At 52.2% G+C, this 22420-nt stretch overlaps 1 protein-coding gene across 1 annotated transcript; it reads left to right on the forward strand.

The window, feature by feature from the left end:
* The first annotated feature begins 194 nt into the window (after positions 1 to 194).
* On the forward strand, positions 195 to 21459 carry EFTUD2 (elongation factor Tu GTP binding domain containing 2). Its single transcript, XM_014884840.2, has 28 exons — positions 195 to 253; positions 399 to 504; positions 1222 to 1387; positions 1832 to 1910; positions 4021 to 4096; positions 4638 to 4703; positions 4944 to 4979; positions 5768 to 5858; positions 6704 to 6786; positions 7253 to 7419; positions 8417 to 8541; positions 10121 to 10184; positions 10559 to 10649; positions 11448 to 11583; positions 11869 to 11996; positions 13013 to 13206; positions 13354 to 13465; positions 13716 to 13856; positions 14303 to 14404; positions 14893 to 14975; positions 16498 to 16584; positions 16841 to 16967; positions 17426 to 17513; positions 17854 to 17972; positions 18334 to 18428; positions 19185 to 19338; positions 20250 to 20357; positions 20904 to 21459. The coding sequence occupies exons 2-28, from the start codon at positions 400 to 402 to the stop codon at positions 20997 to 20999; spliced, it is 2919 nt and encodes a 972-aa protein (XP_014740326.2). The 5' UTR covers positions 195 to 253; position 399; the 3' UTR covers positions 21000 to 21459.
* The last annotated feature ends 961 nt before the right edge of the window (positions 21460 to 22420 follow it).

A 22420-nucleotide genomic window follows, 5' to 3' on the forward strand; every position in this document is an offset into this window, starting at 1 on the left:
GTCCCCGTGGCTGCCGCGGCCGCGCCTGACAGAACCGGCCCTGCCGCCCCGCGCTGCCCCGCTCGGCCCGCGGCCCCCGGGACGCTCCGGAACCGGCCCCGACCCGGCCCCGGACCCACTCGGCGCTTCTCAGGCGGTGCGGCGCTGGCGCAGGGCGCGGGACGCTCTGTCGCGACAGGCGGCGAGGGCAGCCCGGGGGCCTTCGGCAGCAGCGGCGCCGGCGAGAGCAGCGGCGGGAGTGGAGCCGGGGCAGGTGAGGGAGAGCGGGGCCGGGACCGGGACCGGGGTTTGGGGCTGGGCCAGGGCCGGGCCAGATCCACTGGTGTCACAGGCTCTGAGCGGGTTCGGTCAGCGGCCCCGGCCTCTGCACCCCCACCGACCCTCTTCCCGCTCCCCAGCATGGACACCGACCTGTACGACGAGTTTGGGAACTACATCGGGCCCGAGTTGGACTCGGACGATGACGACGACGAGCTGGGCCGGGAGTCCAAAGACCTGGACGAGGTGAGTGCGGAGGAAGGGCAGCGACCCCCGGGGCCGGCGGGGCTCGTCCTGCCCCGGCCCCTGAGCGGGGACGGGCCCGCGGCTGCTGCTGCCCCTGCGGGGTCTGGGAGGCTGGTCAGTGCGGAGTCTGAACCTCAAGGGTGGGAGTGGGCCTGGTTAAAGAACTTACAAAATCTGTTCCTGGGGTAAAGAGAAAGAGTTCTTGCTGGAATCGCGGTGGGAGCTAGGAGCTCCTGCGGCTCGGGCTGTGTTTAGCTGGTTTTGGTGTCGGTCCCGTGGAGGGTTCGTGTCCCTTCGGGATCCCCTCAGGAGGGAGCTTAGGCTGTCGCTGGAGCCGGATCCTCGCGGGGGGAGGCAGAGCAAGACTCCACGGACACGGGGGGAGCAGAGTGGCTGCCCCACTGTGGAAACGAGGGAGCCCCTTCCAATCTCCTGCCGGTCTGTGTGGGGTGGGGTTGTGTTACCCGGGTGTGGTTCTTGCGTTGTGCTGTGTGGGGTTGCTGTGTGTGAGTCGCTGTCTGTGCTGGTGGCCCTGCAAGTCCAGGGGCTGTTGCAGGTCCAGGTGCTGTGGGAAGAGCCGTACTGCTCCTCCAGGAGCTGCTCCCAGGGCACCTCTGTGGGTACTGGGGCTGCGCTGGGGGTCCCTTGCTCGGGGGTGACCCCCGGCCTGTCCCCTCGGGGGGCTCCACAGCAGCTGAGGGTGAGCCTTGGTTGCAGCTGGAGGATGATGACGATGATGATGACATGGGGGAACACGATGAGGAGCACCCCGGGATGGAGGTGGTGCTGCATGAGGACAAGAAGTACTACCCCACAGCAGAGGAGGTCTATGGGCCTGAGGTGGAGACCATCGTGCAGGAGGAGGACACACAGCCACTCACTGGTGAGTGGGGAGGGAGCTGTGGGAGGGGATGGAGGGAGAAGAGGAATCTTAATGGATCCTTAGAAAGGATAATATTCCCTTCTGTTCTGCCCGTTTGGAGTCCCCTCATAGCCTCAGGGACTCTGTCTGGTGTGTGCAGATTTGTGATTTTTGCAAATCCAAACAAATATATCTTTGGAAGAAAAGGAATCAGCAGAGACAGGAAAGATATTTAAGGGAAAAGTAAATGCATTTAAATTATCTCCTCTGATCCCTGGATACTGGAATGGTTTGGCTCAAAGGGCCCTGCAGTGACCATCTCCTGTAGCTCTGACAAACAGCTGAGATAATCTGTCAGCCTGAAAATTAGGCTTGTCAGGAAAACTCCCCATTCCTGGGGACGATTCCTGACCCTGCTGGTTCAGGGGCTCTGGGAACAGTTTGTTGTTCTTCCTCTTGTTTCAGAGCCCATTATTAAACCTGTGAAAACCAAGAAGTTCTCCCTGATGGAGCAGACACTGCCAGTCACTGTCTACGAGATGGAGTGAGTGTGGGGCTGGGGGAGGCAAATTTGGGGGCTCTGGCTTTGTGTCTTACTGACCCCAGCACAGACCTGAGAGCAGCCAGTTCCCAGGTTCCAAGAGGAAATGCAAGACAAACCATTTCACAGACATTTTCCCTCCCCACCAGCAGCATGGGGTAGGGTTGAACACAAAAGGGGAATCTCACCTCAGGGGCTGAGATGAAGCTCCACAGCAACAGCTTATGGCTCAGGAAATGTTCTTGGAATGGTTTGGGTTACAAGAGACCTTAAAACCCAGCCAGTCCCATACCTGCTATGAGCAGAGGATGGGACTAGATCCTTCCCCTATCCCAGGGTGCTCCAAGCCCCAGTGTCCAACCCGGCCTTGGACTCTTCAGGGATGGAGCAGCCACAGCTTCTCTGGCCAAACTGTTAAATGTCCACATGGTCAGTATGTAGCATACATCATATTGGGACATTTTGGGTTGATCCCAGTCTCAGATTAGGTCCCATCTATTTCAGTTTCTATTGGGAATTTTTATGCTGCTGGGTGAGTGCCGAGTGCTGTGCAGTCAGCAGAACACTGCAGCTGTGCTGGGTGGCTCTATTGGTTGTGTCCCAAAGCAGCTTCTTGGACACCAGGGCTGGGAGAAAAACTCCTGGGAAAAACTCCAAATGCATTTAAAATTGGAAATGTAATATCTCAAATGAGTTTGCTGTGTAATAAGAACCATCCTTTGCTTTTTCTGGTGAAAGTCTGATGTTGGAGCAGCATTTGCACATTGTGGTGTGCAGAGGGTCTGTGTCCCTGTATGAGCAGTGTGTGTGTGTTGTTTCTCTTTGGGATGAGCAGATGGAACTGTGGGAGTCTCCTTGGGCTCATCTCTCTACTCACCACTCTGTGGCCTGTCAGGGCTTTTCCCAGTTTTAAATATTCATCTCCAGGTGTAGGTGCCAGAACTGCTGTGGCTGAGCAGCAGTTCCCTGGTGCAGGGCAGTGCCTCTGCCTGGCACCCAGCACCTCCTGTTTTCCAGAGAGGACAGGATGGATGTTCCTGGAGCTGCTGTGCACTCAGGGGTCCCTCAGCTGCCCAAGGCTTTGCTCGGTGCCTGGGAGGTTCAGCAGAGCTGGAGCAGAGCCCAGGAGCTGCTGGGGCTGGTTTTTCTCAGCCCTTGTTTTGGCTCAGTCCCTGACCTGGGCTCTTTGTTATCCACCACTTCCCTGATCCTGGATGCTGTTCTCATTCTATTTGTAATTAATTCATCTTACTCCTGTTTGTTGATATAAATGGTTAGGATGGGCCAGTTCCTTATGGGATATAGCCAGAAACCTGCAAGCATGCTATTGATTTCCCATTTAGCCTTATTTTCAGACCAATTAGGAAGGTTTTAATCGAGGTTAGTATTGATTGCTGTATTTTTTAGTTCTTAATCAAAACGTTTTACATTTTCACTGTTGCATCAGTGAAAATTAAATCTCTTTAAAAAGGAAATTATTTGACAGCACTTATTCTCTGCAGGCCTCTGGCAGTGGCTCAATGTTTTATAGCCTCCCATTATTTTTTAGGGGTGGTAATTTAGGATCTCAATTATCTTTTGGCTAGCATCCATCCAGAAGTGACCAGCTCATCATTACCCAGCTCAGCTGCTGATTTGAAAAAGACTTAATTCCTTGAGTCCCTGGAATGTCACTGTTTTAAGACTTGAAAATCAGAATTAATTATCTGTGGAGCCCCTGGCTGCCTTCAAAGTTCCGTGGGGTGCTTGTTATCCAGCACCACGATTTACCTGACTGCCTGCCATGAGTGCAAATGCTTCATCATCTGAGTACATGGATGTGATTTTTGCTCCAGTACTGACTAGAAGAGAAGAAAAATATTCAATAATATTCCATTGCTGGCAGCTTTACCAGCTCCGTATCCTCCCACCCACTGCCATCTGTCTGGGACTCCAACTCTCTTGTCCTCCCCATCTGGAAAGTGGGATTCTTCCTCCGCAGGGCATTGGCAGAATAAAAGTTTGGCGAGGATTCAGGGGGCACCTTGGATAGAAAATGTAGCTAAAAAGCAGCACCTGCTTTTCTTAGACACAGCAGAAGCCTCCAACAGCCTTTTGTGTTTTGTTCCTGCAGTTTCCTGGCAGATCTGATGGACAACTCGGAGCTGATCCGGAATGTGACTCTGTGTGGGCACCTGCACCACGGCAAGGTACTGTGAATATCCACAGTACAGGGTTGGGGATGGTGACCTGTCTGGTTGCTTTGCCAGCCCTCCTGGCCCCTGGTTCTCTGCAGCAGCACCTTCTGCTCCTCCTGCTCATGCACTTATTTATAGAATTCAAGGATGGGTTGGGTTGGAAGGACCTTAAAGCCCATCCAGTCCCATCCCTGTCACAGGCAGGGACACCTTCTACTATCCCAGGGTGCCCCAAGTCCAGCCTGGCCTTAGACACTCCCAGGGATCCAGAGGCTGCCACAGCTTCTCTGGGCATCCTGTACCAGGCCCCCCCAATCCTCACAGGGAGGAATTTCTTCCCAACATCCCATCTAACCCTGCCCTCCTCCAGCTTAAGGCCATTCTCCCTTGTCCTGGCACTGTGTTTCCCTGTGAAATGTGTAGATTTTTGTGTAGGTTGAATTTGTAGGTTTTACAATAACCTGCTCAGCGTGCTCTGTGCTGCTGCTGGAGGGATGGGGTTGTGTTTGTGTCTGTCTGAAGGGAGGCCCCTCCTATCTCTGCTCTTTTCCAGACGTGTTTTGTTGACTGCCTGATAGAACAGACGCACCCAGAAATCCGGAAGCGCTACGATCAGGATGTGAGTGAGCTGCTGGGGAATTCCTGCCCTGGCTTTTACACCCTCAAGGAGGGTGACAGTGCATGGGGACAAGGTGGTTCAGTGACTGGAATGTAGGATTGGGATGCCAGACCTCAGTCCTAATTCTCCTTCTGTCCCTGACTTAGCACCTCAGTAATGTGTCACAGTTACTGTGTCCTGCTTCAAACTGAGTATCTGATACCAAAATATGAGACTCTGATTTTTGTTTTGCCTTTGCAGCTCTGCTATACAGATATATTGTTCACGGAGCAGGAGGTGAGTGGTCTTGTAGTGATTTTATCCAGTTGTCTCATGCTTTACTCACAGTTGTTGTAGGCTGTTTCCTCGTCCATTTTAGAGCCTTTCTGTGCCTTCCACATTTTGGTTCTTTTCTTTACCAATAAAACAATCTGCTCCTCTTGTTTGCCTCAGGAAGATTCCTGATCCAGCTTCCTTCCCTCATCTCTATGTCTGATTTTATAAGCTGTGTAATGTTAAATCTACAGCAGAGTCACCCCAGTCTGGGGGTAATTCTCCCTTTTTTGAAAGAAAAAGAAGGAAGGGGTTTGCAGCAGTGGTAAAAACTTATTTCAAAATAAATACATTTTTCCTTGTTTTCCTTAGCTCTGGCTCCATGTGGTTGGGCATGAGTGGGAATGTTATTTTTTCTCATGACCAGAACAATCCTTTGAAACATTTTTGTTTTCTCCTTTCAATGTACTACTTTATAGTCTGTGTGATCAAATCTTGTGCTTTGAGGTGTAACTTGGTGGCAGCAGAGGGTGAAAGCACAAACAAACACCCACGTTCTGGCTCAGGTATTGCCTGTAGTACCTCCTCAGCTGCAATCAGGTGTGGAGGGTGCAGTGGTGGCTCACCAGTCTGACCAGTACAGATGGGAGAACTGGGCTGGGTACTTTGGTGATCTGAGGTTATTACTCTCTTCTAGAATGAATGTTTACTTCTTTCCATCTTTCTGATTTTTCCTTGATCTTCTACATCTGTACGTGGTGATCCTTTTGTGTATTTTTCTTTACCTGTAATCCTGGTTTCCTGTGTTTCAGAGAGGAGTGGGGATCAAGAGCACCCCAGTGACGATTGTTCTGCCAGACACCAAAGGGAAATCTTTCCTCTTCAACATCATTGACACTCCAGGTGATTCTGCAGTTCTGAAAATCCTGCTGTGGGAAGCACTTAGCTTTGTTTTATACTTTTTATAGCTGATTCCAGCCTAGTCCAGAGCCTTCAGCTGAGTTCATTCCTGTGAAGTCAGTCCAGCAGTACTGACCCAGGATGGTTTGGGGTGAAGGGACCTTAAAGTCCATCTAGTTCCAACCCCCTGCCATGGGCAGGGACAAGTCAGGCTCATGTTTGTGATTAGCTGGCCTGATTGAGGGCTGGTGAGGCTGAAGAGGTGTTTCCTTCAAGTAGCACAGGTAGAATTTCCTTTCCCAGCTATTCCCATGTGCAGGGAGACCCTATTTTGCTCAAATGCTGTTGCCCCACAGTGAGACTCGGCAAATTCCTCAGGTCTCTGACAGGCTCCTGTGGAGGGAACATAATCACAGATGAACTTGGAAGAAACTTTAGGGAAGAAGGTCTTGGGACACATCTGCTGAGCTACGGCTCAGGATGAGGGAGGTTAGAGCGCAGGAGGAGGCTGTGGGGAGAGGCATCTGTTGCCTTTGAGAAGAAATCTTCCTCCTTTTCCCGAGGTACTTGCACAGAGCTGTGAGAAAAACAGTCACAAGTGTGAGGAAAAGTGCCTGTTAAACAAGTTGTGTGCATTCTCAAGAAATAGATTAGAGCTGAGGCTAAATCCCCATGGGGAGCTCTGGCAGCCGCACCCAGGTCCGTGTCTGAGGAGGAACCATTTCTGTTCTGCCTCTCTGGGTACCAGCAACAGAGGAATCTGCAGAGCCCCACGGCTTCTCAGCCTGTGTGCTGCTGCTGCTCCAGGGCTCACTGTCCTCACTGCCCATCTTTGTGTGGTTTTGAAGGTCATGTGAATTTTTCTGACGAGGTGACAGCCGGCCTTCGCATCTCGGATGGCGTCGTGCTCTTCATCGATGCGGCCGAGGGGGTGAGTGCCACGTTCTCCTTACACCCCTCCCTCTGGAGTCTGTGCTCCTGCCTCAGCATGAAGGCCTGGGATGGGTTCAGCTTTCTGGGGTGAAGAGTTTTTGGAGGACAGTTTGGGAAGCGAGGGTGTTTTCCATCTGAACAGGCAGCCAAGCCTCTGGCTGCTGTGCCCAGGCTGATGTGATGCTGTGGCCTGTAGGCTGATTGACTTGTGTGCATCTCCATCCCCATGATACCTAAAACTGAGCAGGTTATTTATATCAGAGATGTCCACAGGGTTGGATTCAAGGAATTTGGTTGGGTTAGCACCTATTTCTGAATTTCAGGAGGATTAGCTGATTGCTGGTTGCTGAGCTTGGGCTTTTCTCCAGCCTGGCAGCAGAGTAAGGGTCACTGGTTGGCTCTCATGCCCCAGATAGCATTTTATGAAGGCTTTCCTGGGGCTCTGAGCTCGCTGCTCCCCGCAGGTGATGCTGAACACGGAGAGGCTGATCAAGCACGCGGTGCAGGAGAGGCTGGCAGTGACTGTGTGCATCAACAAGATCGACAGACTCATCCTGGAGCTGAAACTGCCCCCCACAGATGCTTATTACAAACTCAGACACATTGTAGATGAAGTTAATGGTCTGATCAGGTGAGGGTGCTTGGGGAATGCATTGTTAGTGCTCGCTGTCCCTGTCCCACGGCTCTCTGTGAGCCCTGCATGTGCCTGAAAACTCATCAGTTTGTCTCTTGATGTGTTGAGTCATAGAAAATGGGCCAGGAAGAACAACTGGAAGTTCATCTCAGCTAATACATTGAATTAAGCAGGATTGGCTCTTCCTGGCAAACTTCAGAGGATTTCATTTTCCCCGCCCCATTTCATTTTTCCTTGGTTAAAAAGTAGAGAAAGTGGACATATGGCCAGAGCAGGGACTTTGTGCTCCTAAATGTCTCAAATACACTGAAATTATCCAGGTTGTATCCCAAATTGGAGGTTGACATGTCTCAAAACTCATAAATACTTGCTACAAAACTAAAAGAGGATTTGCTGTCCCAACTCCTAAACAAGGATTTTGATACTGACAGTGCAATCTCCTTGCCAGCCCTGCTCAGGAAAGGGAGGGACATCTTAGTAGCCATGCATCATTTCTGTGGGTTCTTCTGCATCCAGGGCTTTTTAGACAGCATTCTGCCCTTCAAGTGTGTGTGGATTTGCTCACAAGCTCTGCTCAGTGTGTGCTGGCAGGCAGCTGGGACTGGGGTAATTCACCCTGCCTAACACGGCCGTGAGCTCATTAAACCTGTTTGGATTAAATCATATCCCTATGTTATCTTTTCCCTTACTTGGTTGACCAACTTGGCTGCTTTTCTCAGGGAAGAAAAATCATCCCAGATAAGAAATCTGAAGCATTTGTGCTGGTAACTTTTTAGTTCTAGGATCTTTAAATCTTTGCATTAATGCTTTGAAGTTTATAGGCAGAAAATGTTCCTGACCCTGAGATTCTGATGGCAAGCAAGCTGGAGCCTGTTTAAAGATGCTTTTTGGCAATGCAGGCTCCTTGCTTGTCATTACTGTAGGGTGTGGGAAGTGGGTTGAAGTGTCTTCTTTGGTTCATAACATTGATTTGGTTTTATTTTTCTCCTCTCAGCATGTATTCCACCGACGAGAACCTCGTGTTGTCTCCCCTTCTGGGGAACGTGTGCTTCTCCAGCTCTCAGTACAGCATCTGCTTCACACTGGGGTCTTTTGCAAAGATTTATGCAGACACATATGGTGAGGATTAGCCAGAAACCTGGTGCACTTCAACATCTCATTTCCCAACCTTTCTTGTGGAGGTTTTCTAAGCTGTTCAGCTTCCCCTGCACATGGCCAGTGTTTGTGCTCTGGAATTGCTGAGAGTTGAGTCGTGCTGCAGAGCTGAGCCTTGGGGGTTAAAAAGCAGAAACACAGTTTTAACAAGATATTTTCTCCTGATGAATGTTTCCTGAGTCAGAAGCCAAGATTTTTTTCATACCCTAAGCAGAAATAACAAGCAATTGAATGCAGGTGTGTGTGTGTTGTGCTTTGCCTCCTTGTCAGCAGCTCAGGAATGAAGCAGTTAAGCTCTTCCTGCCTTTTCCCAAAAGTCCAAGACTCAGCTGCAGCTGGGCACAAGCTTCGCCCACAAGGTTTTGCACTCTTGCCCTCTTTCTTTTTTAAGAAACTGTCTTTTTCTGGCTTGGATTTAATTTTCTGCTCCCCAGGTGCCCACTCAAGGCAATCTGCTGCGTGTAGCAGCGGGCTCTGTGCTGGCATTAGCAGCTGCACAGCCCAGGTTTTTGAAGTGCCCCACTGGGGAATTTGGGGATCTGTAGGAGCTGAGAGCAGGGGAGGAAGGAGGTTGTAAAGCAGCTGGGCCAGCTCTTGCAGAGAACTTGGCCTGAGGGAGGATGAAGTTGTAGAGGTCGGGGACTGATGGTGTCAGGACTGTCACGTGTCCTGAGAGTTTGGAGCAATAAATGAGCTCCCTGAGTGTCACAGCATTAACTCAGAGCCTGCTGGGGTGAGACCCCTCCTTGGGGAGCTGAGGACAGCACACTTGGCAGGAGATGGAAACCAGGTAGGGGAAGACAGGAGCTGAATAGGTGCTTGGAGATGGGAACAGTGGATTCTGGTCCCCAGGAATTGTATGTGCAGCCACCATGTGTCAGCTAAGAGGAGTTAGAGCAGCATCAGTGTCCAGACTGCAGCCACCAAGAAATTCCTTGTGCTCCCACATCTGCCCACAGCAAACGCTGGTTTGGAACCTGCTGTAGGTTCTCACCCTCTTCTGGTTTTTCTAAGTTCTCCACGACAGCCAGCACTGCACTGGACCTTCAGCACTGGATGTTTGGCTGTGTGCTTCCTGAGAGAGAGAAAGGAACCTGGAGATGTTCAGCAGGGCAGAAAACACTGGTGCTGAGTCTGCCAGGCTGAGAGGTGGAGGCCCCATTCCAGCACCATGGCACTGCAGTAGCAGTCACAGCATTCCCGTTTGGAAGTGCAGTAGATGTGGTTGGGCTCCTGCAGCACTCCTCAGCTCTGACCCTGTGGGTAGCAGAGAGCTGGAGTGTTCCTGGGAAGCCAGTCTGAACTGCAGTGTCCCTGGGCTGCTGGGGACATCCCCAGTGGACTCTTCCTGCTCATCTCTGCCTGGTCTCCCCAGGACAGCGCTTAATCTTTCACTCAGAACTGGGACAAGGCACTCACTCATCAGCATCAGTTCATTAAATTGAATCCTCAGGCTTGTTTTAAAAGCTGAAAAATAAAGATTTCTAAGCTAAGAGAAAAGCAGTGACATCTGAGGGACTTTTTCATTTGCTTTTTCCTTTAGGAGACATCAATTACCAGGAGTTTGCGAAGCGGCTTTGGGGCGACATCTACTTCAATCCAAAGACGTAAGAACCCCCTTTTTAAATGTTTTAATGTTGCTTTATTCCTGGGTTTTTCCCTCCTTTCCCTGTAAAATGTGGACTCGATGACCACCCAAGGTCACTCGTGATCCTGTGATCCTGTGGTGGATCACTACTGTACGTGGGAAGGGTTGAGTCAGGCCTCCTGCCTAATGTGAATCCATGAGGTACTCCTGAATCCCACAAGCAGGAGCAGAGAGGCTCCTCTGCCCTTCATTTGGAATAAGCCTGGCCCATATGCCTCTGACAGCTTCCTAGGGGATTGGGAGGGAGAAGAGGAGAAGCTGGGAGGAGCAGAGGCTGTGTGGGGGTGCTGGCAGGTTGCAGTTCTTGCTCCTCACCTCTCTGCTCTCCAACAGCCGCAAGTTCACCAAGAAGGCCCCGACGAGCAGCTCCCAGCGCAGCTTCGTGGAATTCATTCTGGAGCCCCTGTACAAGATCTTGGCTCAGGTCTGTGATGGGTTATTCTCCCTCCCACAGCTCCAGGCAGGGGCTGCTGGGGCTGGGCACTGAGTGGTGGCTGCTGGGTCTGGTCCTTCCTGTTCTGCAGCAGGATCTGCACAGGGTGGGCTTAGGGCTGCAGAGTAATCATTATTTCTTGCAAATGCAGCGCCATATTAACAGTGAATAGAACAGTCCTTTCTCTTCCATGTGTGCTCTGCTAGCAGCTAAGTGACAGTGCTTGGACTTGGAGCAAAGACTTGGAACACAAGTCAGATGAGTTGAGGAGTTGAGGGGCTGGAGAAAAGGAGGCTCAGGGGGGACCTTCTGTCTCTGCACAACCCTGACAGGAGGGGCCATCTGGAGGAGGTTGGGCTCTGCTCCTAGGAAACAGGGACAGGACAAGAGGAAATGGCCTCAGGTTCTGCAGGGGGAGGTTTAGATTAGAGATTAGGGAAAATTTCTTCCCCCAAAGGGATTGTCCAGTCCTGGCTCAGCTGCCCAAGGCAGTGGTGGAGTCACCATGCCTGGATGGACTTAAAAGCCATGTAAATGTGGCACCTGGGGACTAACATGATTTAGTGGTAGCCTTGGCAGTGCTGGGGGAATGGTTGGACTCAATGATCCTGGAGAGTTTTTCCAGCCTCAGTGATTCCACAATTCTGTGATTTGACACATCTCATGTGAGCTCTAAACCAGTGCAGATCCAGAGCCCTGTAGGTGGTGGCTGGTGTGTGATGCTGCACTGAGGAGTTACTGACTGGGACCCCCACAGTGAACCTGAGAGTGGGACTTGTTGTCTTGAAGGTGGTGGGGGATGTAGACACGACCCTGCCCAGGACTCTGGATGAACTTGGCATCCACCTGACCAAAGAGGAATTGAAACTGAACATCCGGCCCCTCCTGCGGCTTGTCTGCAAGAAGTTCTTTGGGGAGTTCACAGGTACAAGCTGTTTGTCTTCCCCTCCACAATCCTTCTATCCCCAGTACCTCACATCAAGAGCTGAGGGTTATCTTTTGGCCAAGGAGTGCTAGCTTGCACAGATCCTGCTCAATTTCCCAAATCTAAGCTATGACACCACTTGCCCATAGGACAGCCTGAGACACTGCTCACCTCTCCCCTGCTGCTGTTGGTGCTGCAGTCACTGTGGCTTTGCCTTGTGTTTATGGAGTCCATTTCTTTCCTCCACGCTGGTTAACCCTGTCCTCACCAAGTGTTCTGTTCCAGGCTTTGTAGACATGTGTGTGCAGCACATTCCCTCCCCGAAGGTGGGGGCCAAGACAAAGATTGAGCACACCTACACTGGCGGCATCGACTCCGACCTGGGGGAGGCCATGAGCGAGTGCGACCCTGACGTAAGGAAACTCCTGTGTTGGCTCTGAGCGTGCAAAACCAAGGCCAGCAGGCTCTGCTGCCCCTGCCCTGCCAGGGCAGCTGCCTCCCAGCCAGCTCTCTGCACAGATTTGACTTGCAGCACTCTGAAACCTCTCATCTGACACTGGAATAAATCCCTTCACTCCAAGGAGCTTCAGCTGCCTGCCAGGGCAGCCCTGGAGAGAGGGAATTGTTTCACAGTGTTCAGAGAAGAACAGGACTAGGTCAGGACTCCAGAGCATGCAGGGTGGTTTTATGTCCTTTTGCAGTCTTTTTGTCCCTTTTCCTTGAAGTTTGATTCTCTCTCCAAACTCTAAAACACTGCATGGTGCTGATAAAAATAACCCTGTGTTAGTTAGTCAGCACCTTTCCTCTCCCAGCCCTGCAAACCCTTCCTCCTCCAACAGCTTGCACTGAGCTGTCATTTGGAGTTGTCTGGAGCCACCAACGCTGGCAGCTGAGTGAGAAATTTGCCTGTGACTTTTGCTCTGATGTCTGCAGAGAAAATTAATCTCTTTTTTTAATGAGTTGTGATCATCCACATAAAACTCCACAGTGGTGACTGTTACCACATCACCAGTGTGGAGTGACCTTGTGGCACTGGAAGCTGTGATCTTGAGGGGCTCAGGTGCTCTGCCCTGGGCAAGTTTTCAGGCCAGCAGGTGACATTTTTCCTCATAGCTTTGTCCCAACCACCATTTGCTGCTCTACAAGAGTAAGGACAGGAGCTCCAGAACAGTCCACCAACAGTAATTCCAGGGCTTTCCATAGAGGGCAAGGAGATGTAGGGCTTACAGTGGCAGGAACTGAAGGACTTGGCAAATCAAAACAATTATTTCTAAATTCGAGCCCATTAATCCCTCTTATCCACAAATCATAGAATATTCTGATTGGAAGAGATCCACAGGGATCATCAAAGTCCAGTCCTGCCAGGTCTGTGTCTATTTCTTGACTGTTTTGAAAGAAGCTCATTTCTGTCTCTCTGTGTCACGGGAAGGGTCCCTTGATGTGTCACACAACCAAAATGTACAGCACTGATGATGGTGTCCAGTTCCACGCCTTTGGCAGGGTGCTCAGTGGCACCATCCACGCTGGGCAGCCTGTGAAGGTCCTTGGGGAGAACTACACCCTGGAAGATGAGGAGGATTCCCAGATCTGCACCGTGGGACGCCTCTGGATCTCAGTTGCAAGGTACAGAAAGCTCTGGCAATGTGCTCACTGGGAGAGGAGTCACCTGGGGCCAGCTGAGGGACTGGGAGGGAGGGAGAGCTGCCAGAGAGAGGGAGGAGGAAGGTGCTGGAAGGTCTGAGGCTGCAGTGGTGCTCTCCTGCCTTTCAGGTATCACATTGAGGTGAACAGAGTTCCTGCTGGCAACTGGGTGCTGATTGAGGGTGTGGACCAGCCCATAGTGAAGACAGCGACTGTGACAGAGCCTCGGGGCAATGAGGAGGTACCGAGCCTGGCTGGCATTGCTCAGCCTTCCAGGGAGGCAAGGTGATGGGCTACAGCCCCAAAGCTCCCCTGGTGGGGTTAAAGAATCCCTCTTTAGGGATTCTTTAGCCTCTTCAGGTGAGGCTAAAAAAATCTGATATGGTGCCAGGGCACAAGAGCCGCTGAGGGAAAGAAAGCTTTCCATGCTGTGTCTTACCCTGAGGATGTGTAGGGATGCAGTTTCAGCTCTTTGTCCTCTCTGCTTCCAGGCTCAGATCTTCCGTCCCTTGAAGTTCAACACCACGTCTGTTATCAAAATAGCTGTGGAGCCAGTCAACCCCTCAGAGCTCCCCAAAATGTTGGATGGTCTCCGCAAAGTCAACAAGAGCTACCCCTCACTTACAACTAAGGTACTGCTGGGGGCAGTTGGATTAGCTGAGTTCCAGAGATCCCTTCCAGCCTTAACTGTTCTGTGATTCTGTGTGTGTGGCTGTTTCCAGCCAGTGCTGGGGGCAGCCTCTGGGCTGATATTCAGAATAACCAGGTTTTTCACCATAGGTTGTTAGGTTTGTTATGGCTTTTTTCATACCGTTTCAGTTGATCTCATAAATTATGTAGAAAAAGCAGAAAAGTGTAAATCCAGCAGAAAAACACACACCGTGCTGTGCCAGGGAAGCAGCTTTCTGCAGAGCCCAGCAGCACTTCCTCCTGGAAAAGGCTGTGGGAATTTTCCTTGGGGTGTTCTGACTCTTAAAAATGTATTTAAGGCTGATCCTTCCTCAGGCTTGAGTAGGAGCCTGGAAGGCAGGAGCTGTGAGCAGGGGGGCTGCCAGCTGAATCCCTCTGTTCTCTTCAGGTGGAAGAGTCTGGGGAGCACGTGATCCTGGGCACAGGAGAGCTGTACCTGGACTGTGTGATGCACGATCTGCGCAAGATGTATTCCGAGATTGACATCAAGGTGAGGGAATGAGGGAGGGATTTTCCCACTGGAAACCCTGGACAGGGTTTGGGTCCCCTCTCTCAGAAGGATGAGAGAAAAAGAATCTACCTGAACATACAGCATGGATTTTGTCATGTTCCTGTAAAAGTTTAAAAAAAAAAAAGGCTGTTAGGGTGTAAAAGGGCCTCTTACAGCCTGACTCTCACACCAATGGGACTGAGAGACTGCACGTTGGCTTGGGGAGGAGTTTTCCATATTCCAACCTTCCCTTGTGCTTCAGCCATTGCCCTGGCTAGCATCAAATAAATAAATTGAGCAGAATTTTTCATACCTGGGATTGGATTTAAATTTTCCTCTCTCATTTTAACACCTGAGTGCTTCATACACAGCCCTGATTAAAACACTGCCAGTTGAACTGGTTTTTCCTTGTAGGTGTACAGAGGTTTCAAACAGTCTTTTTACAAACAAAGATGTACTGGAAACCTTACAAACCTTTTGTTTTTTAGGTGGCTGATCCAGTGGTGACATTCTGTGAGACAGTGGTGGAAACATCCTCCCTGAAATGCTTTGCTGAGACACCCAACAAGAAGTAAGGGCCCTGGGCAAGCTGGACATGGGAGGGGGCAGAGGGAGGGTCCATCCCATCCAAGGGGGCTTTTACCACTGTTTGTTGGCCACCAAATGGCACGTGCCTGAGTGAGCAATGTCCCATTGACCTGAATTCCTCAGGAACACACCAGAGTCCCAGGGATGCTCCTGTGCTGTATAGGAGCTCTGAGACTGGAGGAAATAAAGACAGATTCACATCCTCCTTTTTCCCTAAGTGTCACACCTTCTCAGCAGTTCTGAGAGGTGTTCTAGGATCCTAGAGCAGGTGCCAAAGAGCCCAGTGCTGCCTTCAGTAACTCCCCCAAAAATTTCATGAGCAAGAGTTATGTCTTCTCTCATCCATATGTAATCTTGGATTTGTTCTTCTTGGTGATGCCCTGGAGCCTTGCAGCTGCTCTCATCTCCCTCCTCCAGCACCTCCCAGTGCATGTGGTTGGAAGAGGGAGGCCTGGGAGGGAACATGGGGGAGATCTTTGTGTGCAGGATGTTCCCATACCTGAATTTCAGAGAAATCATGATCTGCTGAAGTTGGCTCTCCTGTGTTCCCCTGTGATTTTGAGTTATTCTTGCCTTTCTTTATTCTGAGTCAATCGTGACTGCCAGGGACAGCTTCCACCAGACCAGGTTGTTCCCAGTTTTAGGTCAGGCTTTGACCTTCTGGGCATATGGAATGTGCTGGGGGTGGGTTTCAGGCATTGGGGAGTTCTCTGAGGCAGCATCTGATGTATCAGACACAGCTCCCAGAGGCACCTTGGGCTCCCTCCTTGGACAGGGCCTGGATGTGGGGCAGGAGGGTTGGAGCCACCCTGTCCCTCAGCTGTTTCCTTCTGGGGCTGAACAAGCTTTGGGGGGCAGTAGCTGAGCACTTGGGCTGCATTCACAAGGACACAGGAACAGCAGTGGATGCAGGTGGCTTCAACAGCCCAACTGCATCCAAGGTGAGTGTAGTCAGAGAGCCACAGAATCGTGGATTTAGTAAGGTTGGAAAGGACCCTAAATGAAGTCCAACGGTCAACCTAACACCACCATCATGTTCACCACTAAACCATGTCTACAAGTGCCACATCCACATGTTTTTTGAACAGTTCCAGGGATGGTGACTTCACCACTGCCCTGGGCAGCTGTGCCAGGCCTTTACAACCTTTTCTGTGTAGAAAGTTTCCCTAATATCTCACCTAAACCTCCTGTGGCTCAATCCGAGGCTGCTTCCTCTCATCCTGTCCCTATTCCCTGGGAGCAGAGTCTGACCCCCATCCCGGTTGCACCCTCCTGTCAGGGAGTTGTGGGGAGACAGACGGTCCCCCCTGAGCCTCCTTTTCTCCGGCCTGATTCCTCCAGCTCCCTCAGCTGTTCCTGGTGCTCCAGACCCTTCCCCAGCTCTTTTCCCTTCCCTGGACACATCCCAGCCCCTCCATGTCTTTCTTGCAGTGCACGGCTGCCAGTCCCTGTGCTCTTTACTCCCATTTCCATCACTGTGGCTGATGGTGCCTGTCTCTCCTCAGGAACAAGATCACGATGATTGCTGAGCCCCTGGAGAAGGGACTGGCAGAGGACATTGAGAACGAAGTGGTGCAGATAACATGGAACAGGTAGGAGTGATATGGGAGTGCAGGAATCCAGCTGGAAGTCAATAACTGGGGAAAAAGGGAGTGTTGGGATCTGCAGGGTGCACAGTATCAGGCAGCAGCCTCTCGGCAGGGATCCTGGTTTGGTTTTCCTGCCAGCCAGTCTGTGAGCATTTCTGGCTGAGACTGTTTTGTGCCTGAAGGGAACAGGGTTGTAAATACATCATGAGTGCAGGTCATATTCTTATTTCCTAAAGCTTCTTCCCTTTCTCTCTATCAGGAAGAAACTGGGTGAATTCTTCCAGACCAAATATGACTGGGATTTGCTGGCTGCCCGCTCCATCTGGGCCTTTGGGCCAGACGCCACTGGCCCAAACATCCTGGTAGATGACACACTGCCCTCAGAGGTGAGGAGTGGGGGGCACTCTTCAGTGAAATCTGTCCTGTGGTACCAGGAGGTGCCCACTCCTCATAGAATTTTCAGCAAGACCCTGGTGCCTTTGGGGTGCTCATTGTTTGCCACAGCTCAGATGTGCTGCACTTTCCCCACTATGATCCTACACTGGTTACTAAGTCACCTGTTGTTTTTCAAGTGTTGCTGTTTGGGCCAATGTCCTCAACTTGCCAAAATTTGCAGCTAATAGCCTTGCCTTTCAGGATTACCAAAATGTGGACTTGTAATTTATAGTGCCCTGGAGATTATATAGTGCTGATGCTCTTGAGCTGTGAGAGGGAGAGGTGGACATTGGGGGCACAGGGGGACACTGCTGCTCTTTTGGAAACTGGTTTTTAAATACTGGGTGTTACTGGCTGTGATGAGGTGTGGTTTCTGAAGCTGTCTGTCTGTCTGTCTGTCTGTCTCTAGGTGGACAAGTCTCTGCTGGGCTCAGTGAAAGACAGCATCGTGCAGGGCTTCCAGTGGGGGACCAGGGAAGGGCCCCTCTGTGATGAATGTAAGTGGGACCTGTGGGGAAATTGAGATGATGAGATCAGTTAAATTCTTCAGTCTCTAAGCATTCAGGTGTTCCAAGCTAGGCAGGGCTTGGAGCAGCCTGGTCTAGTGAAAGGTGCCCATGGCAAAGAGTTGGACTAGATCAGCTTTAAGGCTCCTTCCAACCCAAATCACTCCATGATTCTGTGATCTGCAGGGTTCTGATGTGGTCATGCATTCCCTGCTGAAATTAAATTTAGGAGAACTGCTGGTGGCTCTGGGCGTTTGGGCATCTGGGGACATGGTTGGTACTGGCAGAGAACGTCCCCCGGGGTCACTGGCTGTCATTTCTGCCTTTGCAGTGATCCGCAATGTGAAGTTCAAGATCCTGGACGCGGTGATTGCTCAGGAGCCCTTGCACCGGGGTGGAGGGCAGATCATCCCCACGGCCCGCAGGGTCGTGTACTCCGCCTTCCTCATGGTGAGGTTTGCCCCGGGGGGTGGGTGCACACTGACTCATCCGCCCAGCAATGTCTGCGGTGCCCTTGTGGGCTGGCACACGAGTCCTACAGGCCTGTGTTCCAGCCTGGATGGAAACTGCTCTGCATCTGCTCGCTCTCCCCTTCTTGCTCTTGCTGGGAAGGGTGGCTGTGGGGGAGAGGGAGGCGTGTGGTGCATGCCCAGAGGGAGAAAAGGTCCTTTCAGTGTTTGTGATGTTGGTTTGGGCGGCCATGGGGCAGCAGGAATCCTGTAATCTCGTCAGGTGCTGGGTTTGACCAGAGAACTTGAGCTGTGCTGGTGCTGCAGGAGGCTCAGTGGCTCGTGTCCCTGTCCCCTCACAGGCCACCCCTCGCCTGATGGAGCCCTACTACTTCGTGGAGGTTCAGGCTCCTGCTGACTGCGTGTCTGCCGTGTACACAGTGCTGGCCCGGCGCAGGTGAGCTGCTCCTGCTGCCAGCACTGGGGGTTTGCAAAGCAGCAGTGATGGGATCTGGGCTGCTGGAGAATTCCACAGTCCTGGCATTGGTGCAGAGGGTCAAGTCTGCATGAAGTGACAGTTGGAAGCTTCCTGACTGATCCTGGCCCCAAGCAGTGTGGGGAGGGATGTTCAGGATCACACACAGCCTTTGGGTTGTGCCTGCTTCTTCCTGAGTGTCAGAGAGGAGAATGTACAAAGCACTGTGCTCAGTCCTGGGGCCCCAACACGGGAAGCACTTGGACCTCCTTCAGGGGCTCCAGACAAGGCCTGGAAGATGCTCAGGAGGCTGGAGCCACTTCCCTGTTAAAACAGGTTGGGAGATCTGGGGTGGTTCAACCTGGAGAAGAGAAGGCTCCAGGGAAACCTTAGAGCCCCTTCTAATGCCTAAGGGGGCTCCAAGAGAGCTGGCATGGAGTGCCAAGACAAGGGGGAATGGCTTCCCACTGCCAAGAGCAGGTTTAGAGAGGATATTGGGAATAAATTCTTGGCTGTGAGGGTGGAGAGGCCCTGGTACAGGGTGCCCAGAGAAGCCGTGGTTGTCCCTGGATCCCTGGAAGTGCCCAAGGCCAGGTTGGACAGGAGCAACCTGGGATAGTGGAAGGTGTCCCTGCCCATGGTATAGGGAGTGGAACTGTGTGGGGTTCGAGGTCCTTTCCCAGCCAGAGCAGTCCATGATTCTGAGACACATAGGCTGATCCTTTGATACATTTGCAGAGGCCATGTGACACAGGATGCTCCAATCCCAGGCTCTCCCCTCTACACCATCAAAGCCTTCATCCCAGCCATTGATTCCTTTGGGTTTGAGACAGACTTGAGGACCCACACGCAGGGACAAGCCTTCTCTCTCTCTGTCTTCCACCACTGGCAGGTGAGTCCATGCCCTGGGGAGATGAGGAAGAGGGATAGGTAGATCAGGCACCAGATAGGTGCTCTCAGTGCCACAGCTCCAACAGAGCAGGAAAGCTCTGGAAAACATCCTCAGAGGATCTTGGGAAGGCTTTGTGCACCAGCTGTTCCATATCTGCCAGGGCTTTGTTCCAAGTCCCATCACTCCCAGTCCTAGTGAGGGAGCCCTGAAAGTTGCTGCTGGCTGAGTGTCAGGGTCCTGCAGTGCCTGGGGAGAGGACATCCCCCTTGGGAGGAGGGAAACTGGGTTCACTTCATGCTCTGTAGCCTGGGCAGCAGAAGTCTTGGAGTGGGGCTCGGACTCACTCATCTGCCATAGGAAGTTTGATCTGTGCCACACTTCAGCTTTGCCTCTCAGAGGTGGTGTTTTAAACCTGTAGGAAACAAAGTTTGGGACAAAATACTGTTTTCTGGCCACTTCTGTGTCTGGAGCAAATCAGGTCGTGTGGGAGCTACAGCTGTGAGGTGCACAGTGGTTTGGGGTACAGCTCCATGAGAGCAGCAGCTGCAGTCTGAGCCCTGGCCTCTAAAGGTTGATGTGTCAAAGCCCAAGGCTTAGCTCTGAAACAGTAAGTGTGCCTGTGGAAGGGTTTGTGCTGACCAGGACTTGCATGGATCGCTCTTTTAGGAGGTGTTTAGGGATCCTGCAGTACTCCCTGGGGAAGGGACGTGTCCTTGGCTCAAGTTTCCAGCACTGTACTGTTGACTTCTCACAGGCATGATCACCAGCAGTGACATGAGTTTGTGTGCCAGGAGAGCAGATGGGGTGTTGGGGTGTCTGTGGGACCCAGGGATTTTTCCCGTTGCAGGTGGGGTCTCCAGGAGGTTGCACCAGCCCCAACATCACGCTCACATCCTGGTCCTGTGTTTCAGATTGTGCCTGGTGACCCCTTGGACAAGAGCATTGTCATCCGGCCGCTGGAGCCACAGCCAGCCCCACACCTGGCCAGGGAGTTCATGATCAAGACCAGGCGTAGGAAGGTACATCTGGGACAAATCCCTGTAGTGTCCCTCGGTCCCAGCAGCTGAGGTGCTGCAGTGTTGTCCCTTGAGTGTGCCACATCCCCTCTGTGTTCCCAGAGTGATCTGATGTCCTTTGTGCCCCAGGACTTTCCCCGTGCTGCCTGTCAGAGCCTGTCGGTCCCATCAGTGGCTCCAGCTCAAAGCAGGATCCTGGGGCCTCCTCTGAGCCCTGTCCCTCCCCTGCCCCTCTGACCCCTCAGTGGCTTGGTGTAGCCCCCTTGTCCAGCAGAAACAGCAGGAACTGGTTTCTGTGCTGGTTTAGGGAGCTGAGCTGAGGGGCTGGAGGGGCTGCAGAGGGAGCAGAGGGAATCAAGCTCCCCTTAGGGGGCAGTGAGCTGGTAGATGTGCTCAGCAGCAGGAACCACATGTCTGCAGGTTCCTCAGGGGTGTTAGATGCCTTCAAGCATCTGAAATTTATCTTACTGTAGGACACAAGGTCTCTTCAGTGGGCTCTCTGGGCAGTGGCTGTATGGGGAGTGACCCTGGTTTTGTGTTACCCTGCAGGGCCTGAGTGAGGACGTGAGTATCAGCAAGTTCTTCGACGACCCCATGTTGCTGGAACTGGCCAAGCAAGACGTCGTTCTCAACTACCCCATGTGAACCTGCTGCCCTGGCATGGGGGCTGACCCGAGCCCTGGCCAGCACCTGCTGGTCCTTCCCCATCCCTGCTTGCCCAGCCCTGGCTCCTGGAGGCTCAGGGCAGGCAGGGAGCTGCTCCTCAGGTCACTTCCATGGCTGTAGAAGTCACTATGGACCAATTGTGGGCATTCTCTATACAGGAAGCAGCCCAGTATAATCCATTTTGTATTGTTAGTCTCCAGCTGCTGTTGCCTCCAGCAAGGTTTTCCCTTTGGATAGGCTCCTCCAGCACATGGAGCTGAGCAGTGTCAATATGGATTCCTGAGGACTAGGCCTCAACAATTGTCAAGCATTTCAGACAGCTGTGAAAGGGGGGGTGCTGGGGGGGCAGTGCTTTACCAGCCTCCCCAGGTGGAGAGATGAATGTGGCTTTGACCTTTTTGTACCCCTTTTTTGAACCCTTGTAAACATTTAGTACACACTTCCAGGCTGGGTTTAGTCTGATTGTGCCCAGATATGGCAGTGCTGGGGAAGGCTCTGCTTTCCCAGTGCTTCCAGTACACACTGTCAGGATTTCTCCCATCCTCAGCCCCAGTTCCCCCTGGCCCCAGCACTACCACTCCCAAGGACTCCCTGTCTCCCAGCTATCCCACTCCTGCCTGTGGTTGTGAATGAACCAGCCAGCCCAGGCCTATTTCTTTCTTTTCTCACTCAATCTTGCTGAGTTTCCAGGGATTTCATCAGCTGCTCATCCTCTGAGAGGTTTTTAGTGCTCCATTTCCACTCCCCTGCTCTGTCCCTCTCTCTGAACTCTGCCCCAGTTCTGTCCCAAGTATGTGCTGTGGAAGCAGAGCTGATTTACATCTCTTGGGGACATTCCTGTCCTCCCTGTCCCCTGGCTGCCCTCAGCCTGAGCTGGCCTGGCCCTGCCCTGGTGCTGCCGTGCTGAGTTTGGCTCAGGCAGCCTTGTTCATCCAGTGGCACCCCTGGGAACCTGTCCCAGAGCATCCCTGTGCTGAGAGGGGCTTGACATGGCCCTGGGGCACCAGCACAGGGGGAGCAGAGGGTAAAGCAGAGGACAACCTCCTTCCTGTTCCCAAAACCTGCCAGCTGCTGGTGGAAACTGGGAGGCACTAGTCTGACATAAACATGAGATAGGAAGCATCCATGGGGAAACACATCTAGCCATCCCACCAGGTGCTGTGTCTCTGTGGAAACTGGATGTTGTGGGGGATAATTCAGGCCAGTGGAGCACCAAAACCAGGGAGGGGAAGGATTTCCTGTCAGCCGACATTGGCATCACCCCCCGGGCCGTGCTGCTGCCCCACCCCATCACCCAGCGGGAAGGGAAATGCACCGTGCAGGGCTCCAGCCCTATCAGCAGGCTCAGCTTTTCCAGGGATGTGGTCCTGGGGCTCCAGCCCTATCAGCAGGCTCAGCCT

Source organism: Sturnus vulgaris, chromosome 27 (genome assembly GCF_052056855.1).
Source record: "Sturnus vulgaris isolate bStuVul1 chromosome 27, bStuVul1.hap1, whole genome shotgun sequence".
NCBI lineage: Eukaryota > Metazoa > Chordata > Aves > Passeriformes > Sturnidae > Sturnus > Sturnus vulgaris.

Bases quoted from the DNA above. Each gene is read 5' to 3' on its own strand.
- EFTUD2 (XM_014884840.2), top strand. From the start codon at position 400: ATGGACACCGACCTGTACGACGAGTTTGGGAACTACATCGGGCCCGAG. The intron at 11,997-13,012 runs GTAAGGAAACTC...TGTCACGGGAAG, and splicing joins TGAGCGAGTGCGACCCTGAC to GGTCCCTTGATGTGTCACAC. The intron at 13,466-13,715 runs GTACCGAGCCTG...CTCTGCTTCCAG, and splicing joins AGCCTCGGGGCAATGAGGAG to GCTCAGATCTTCCGTCCCTT.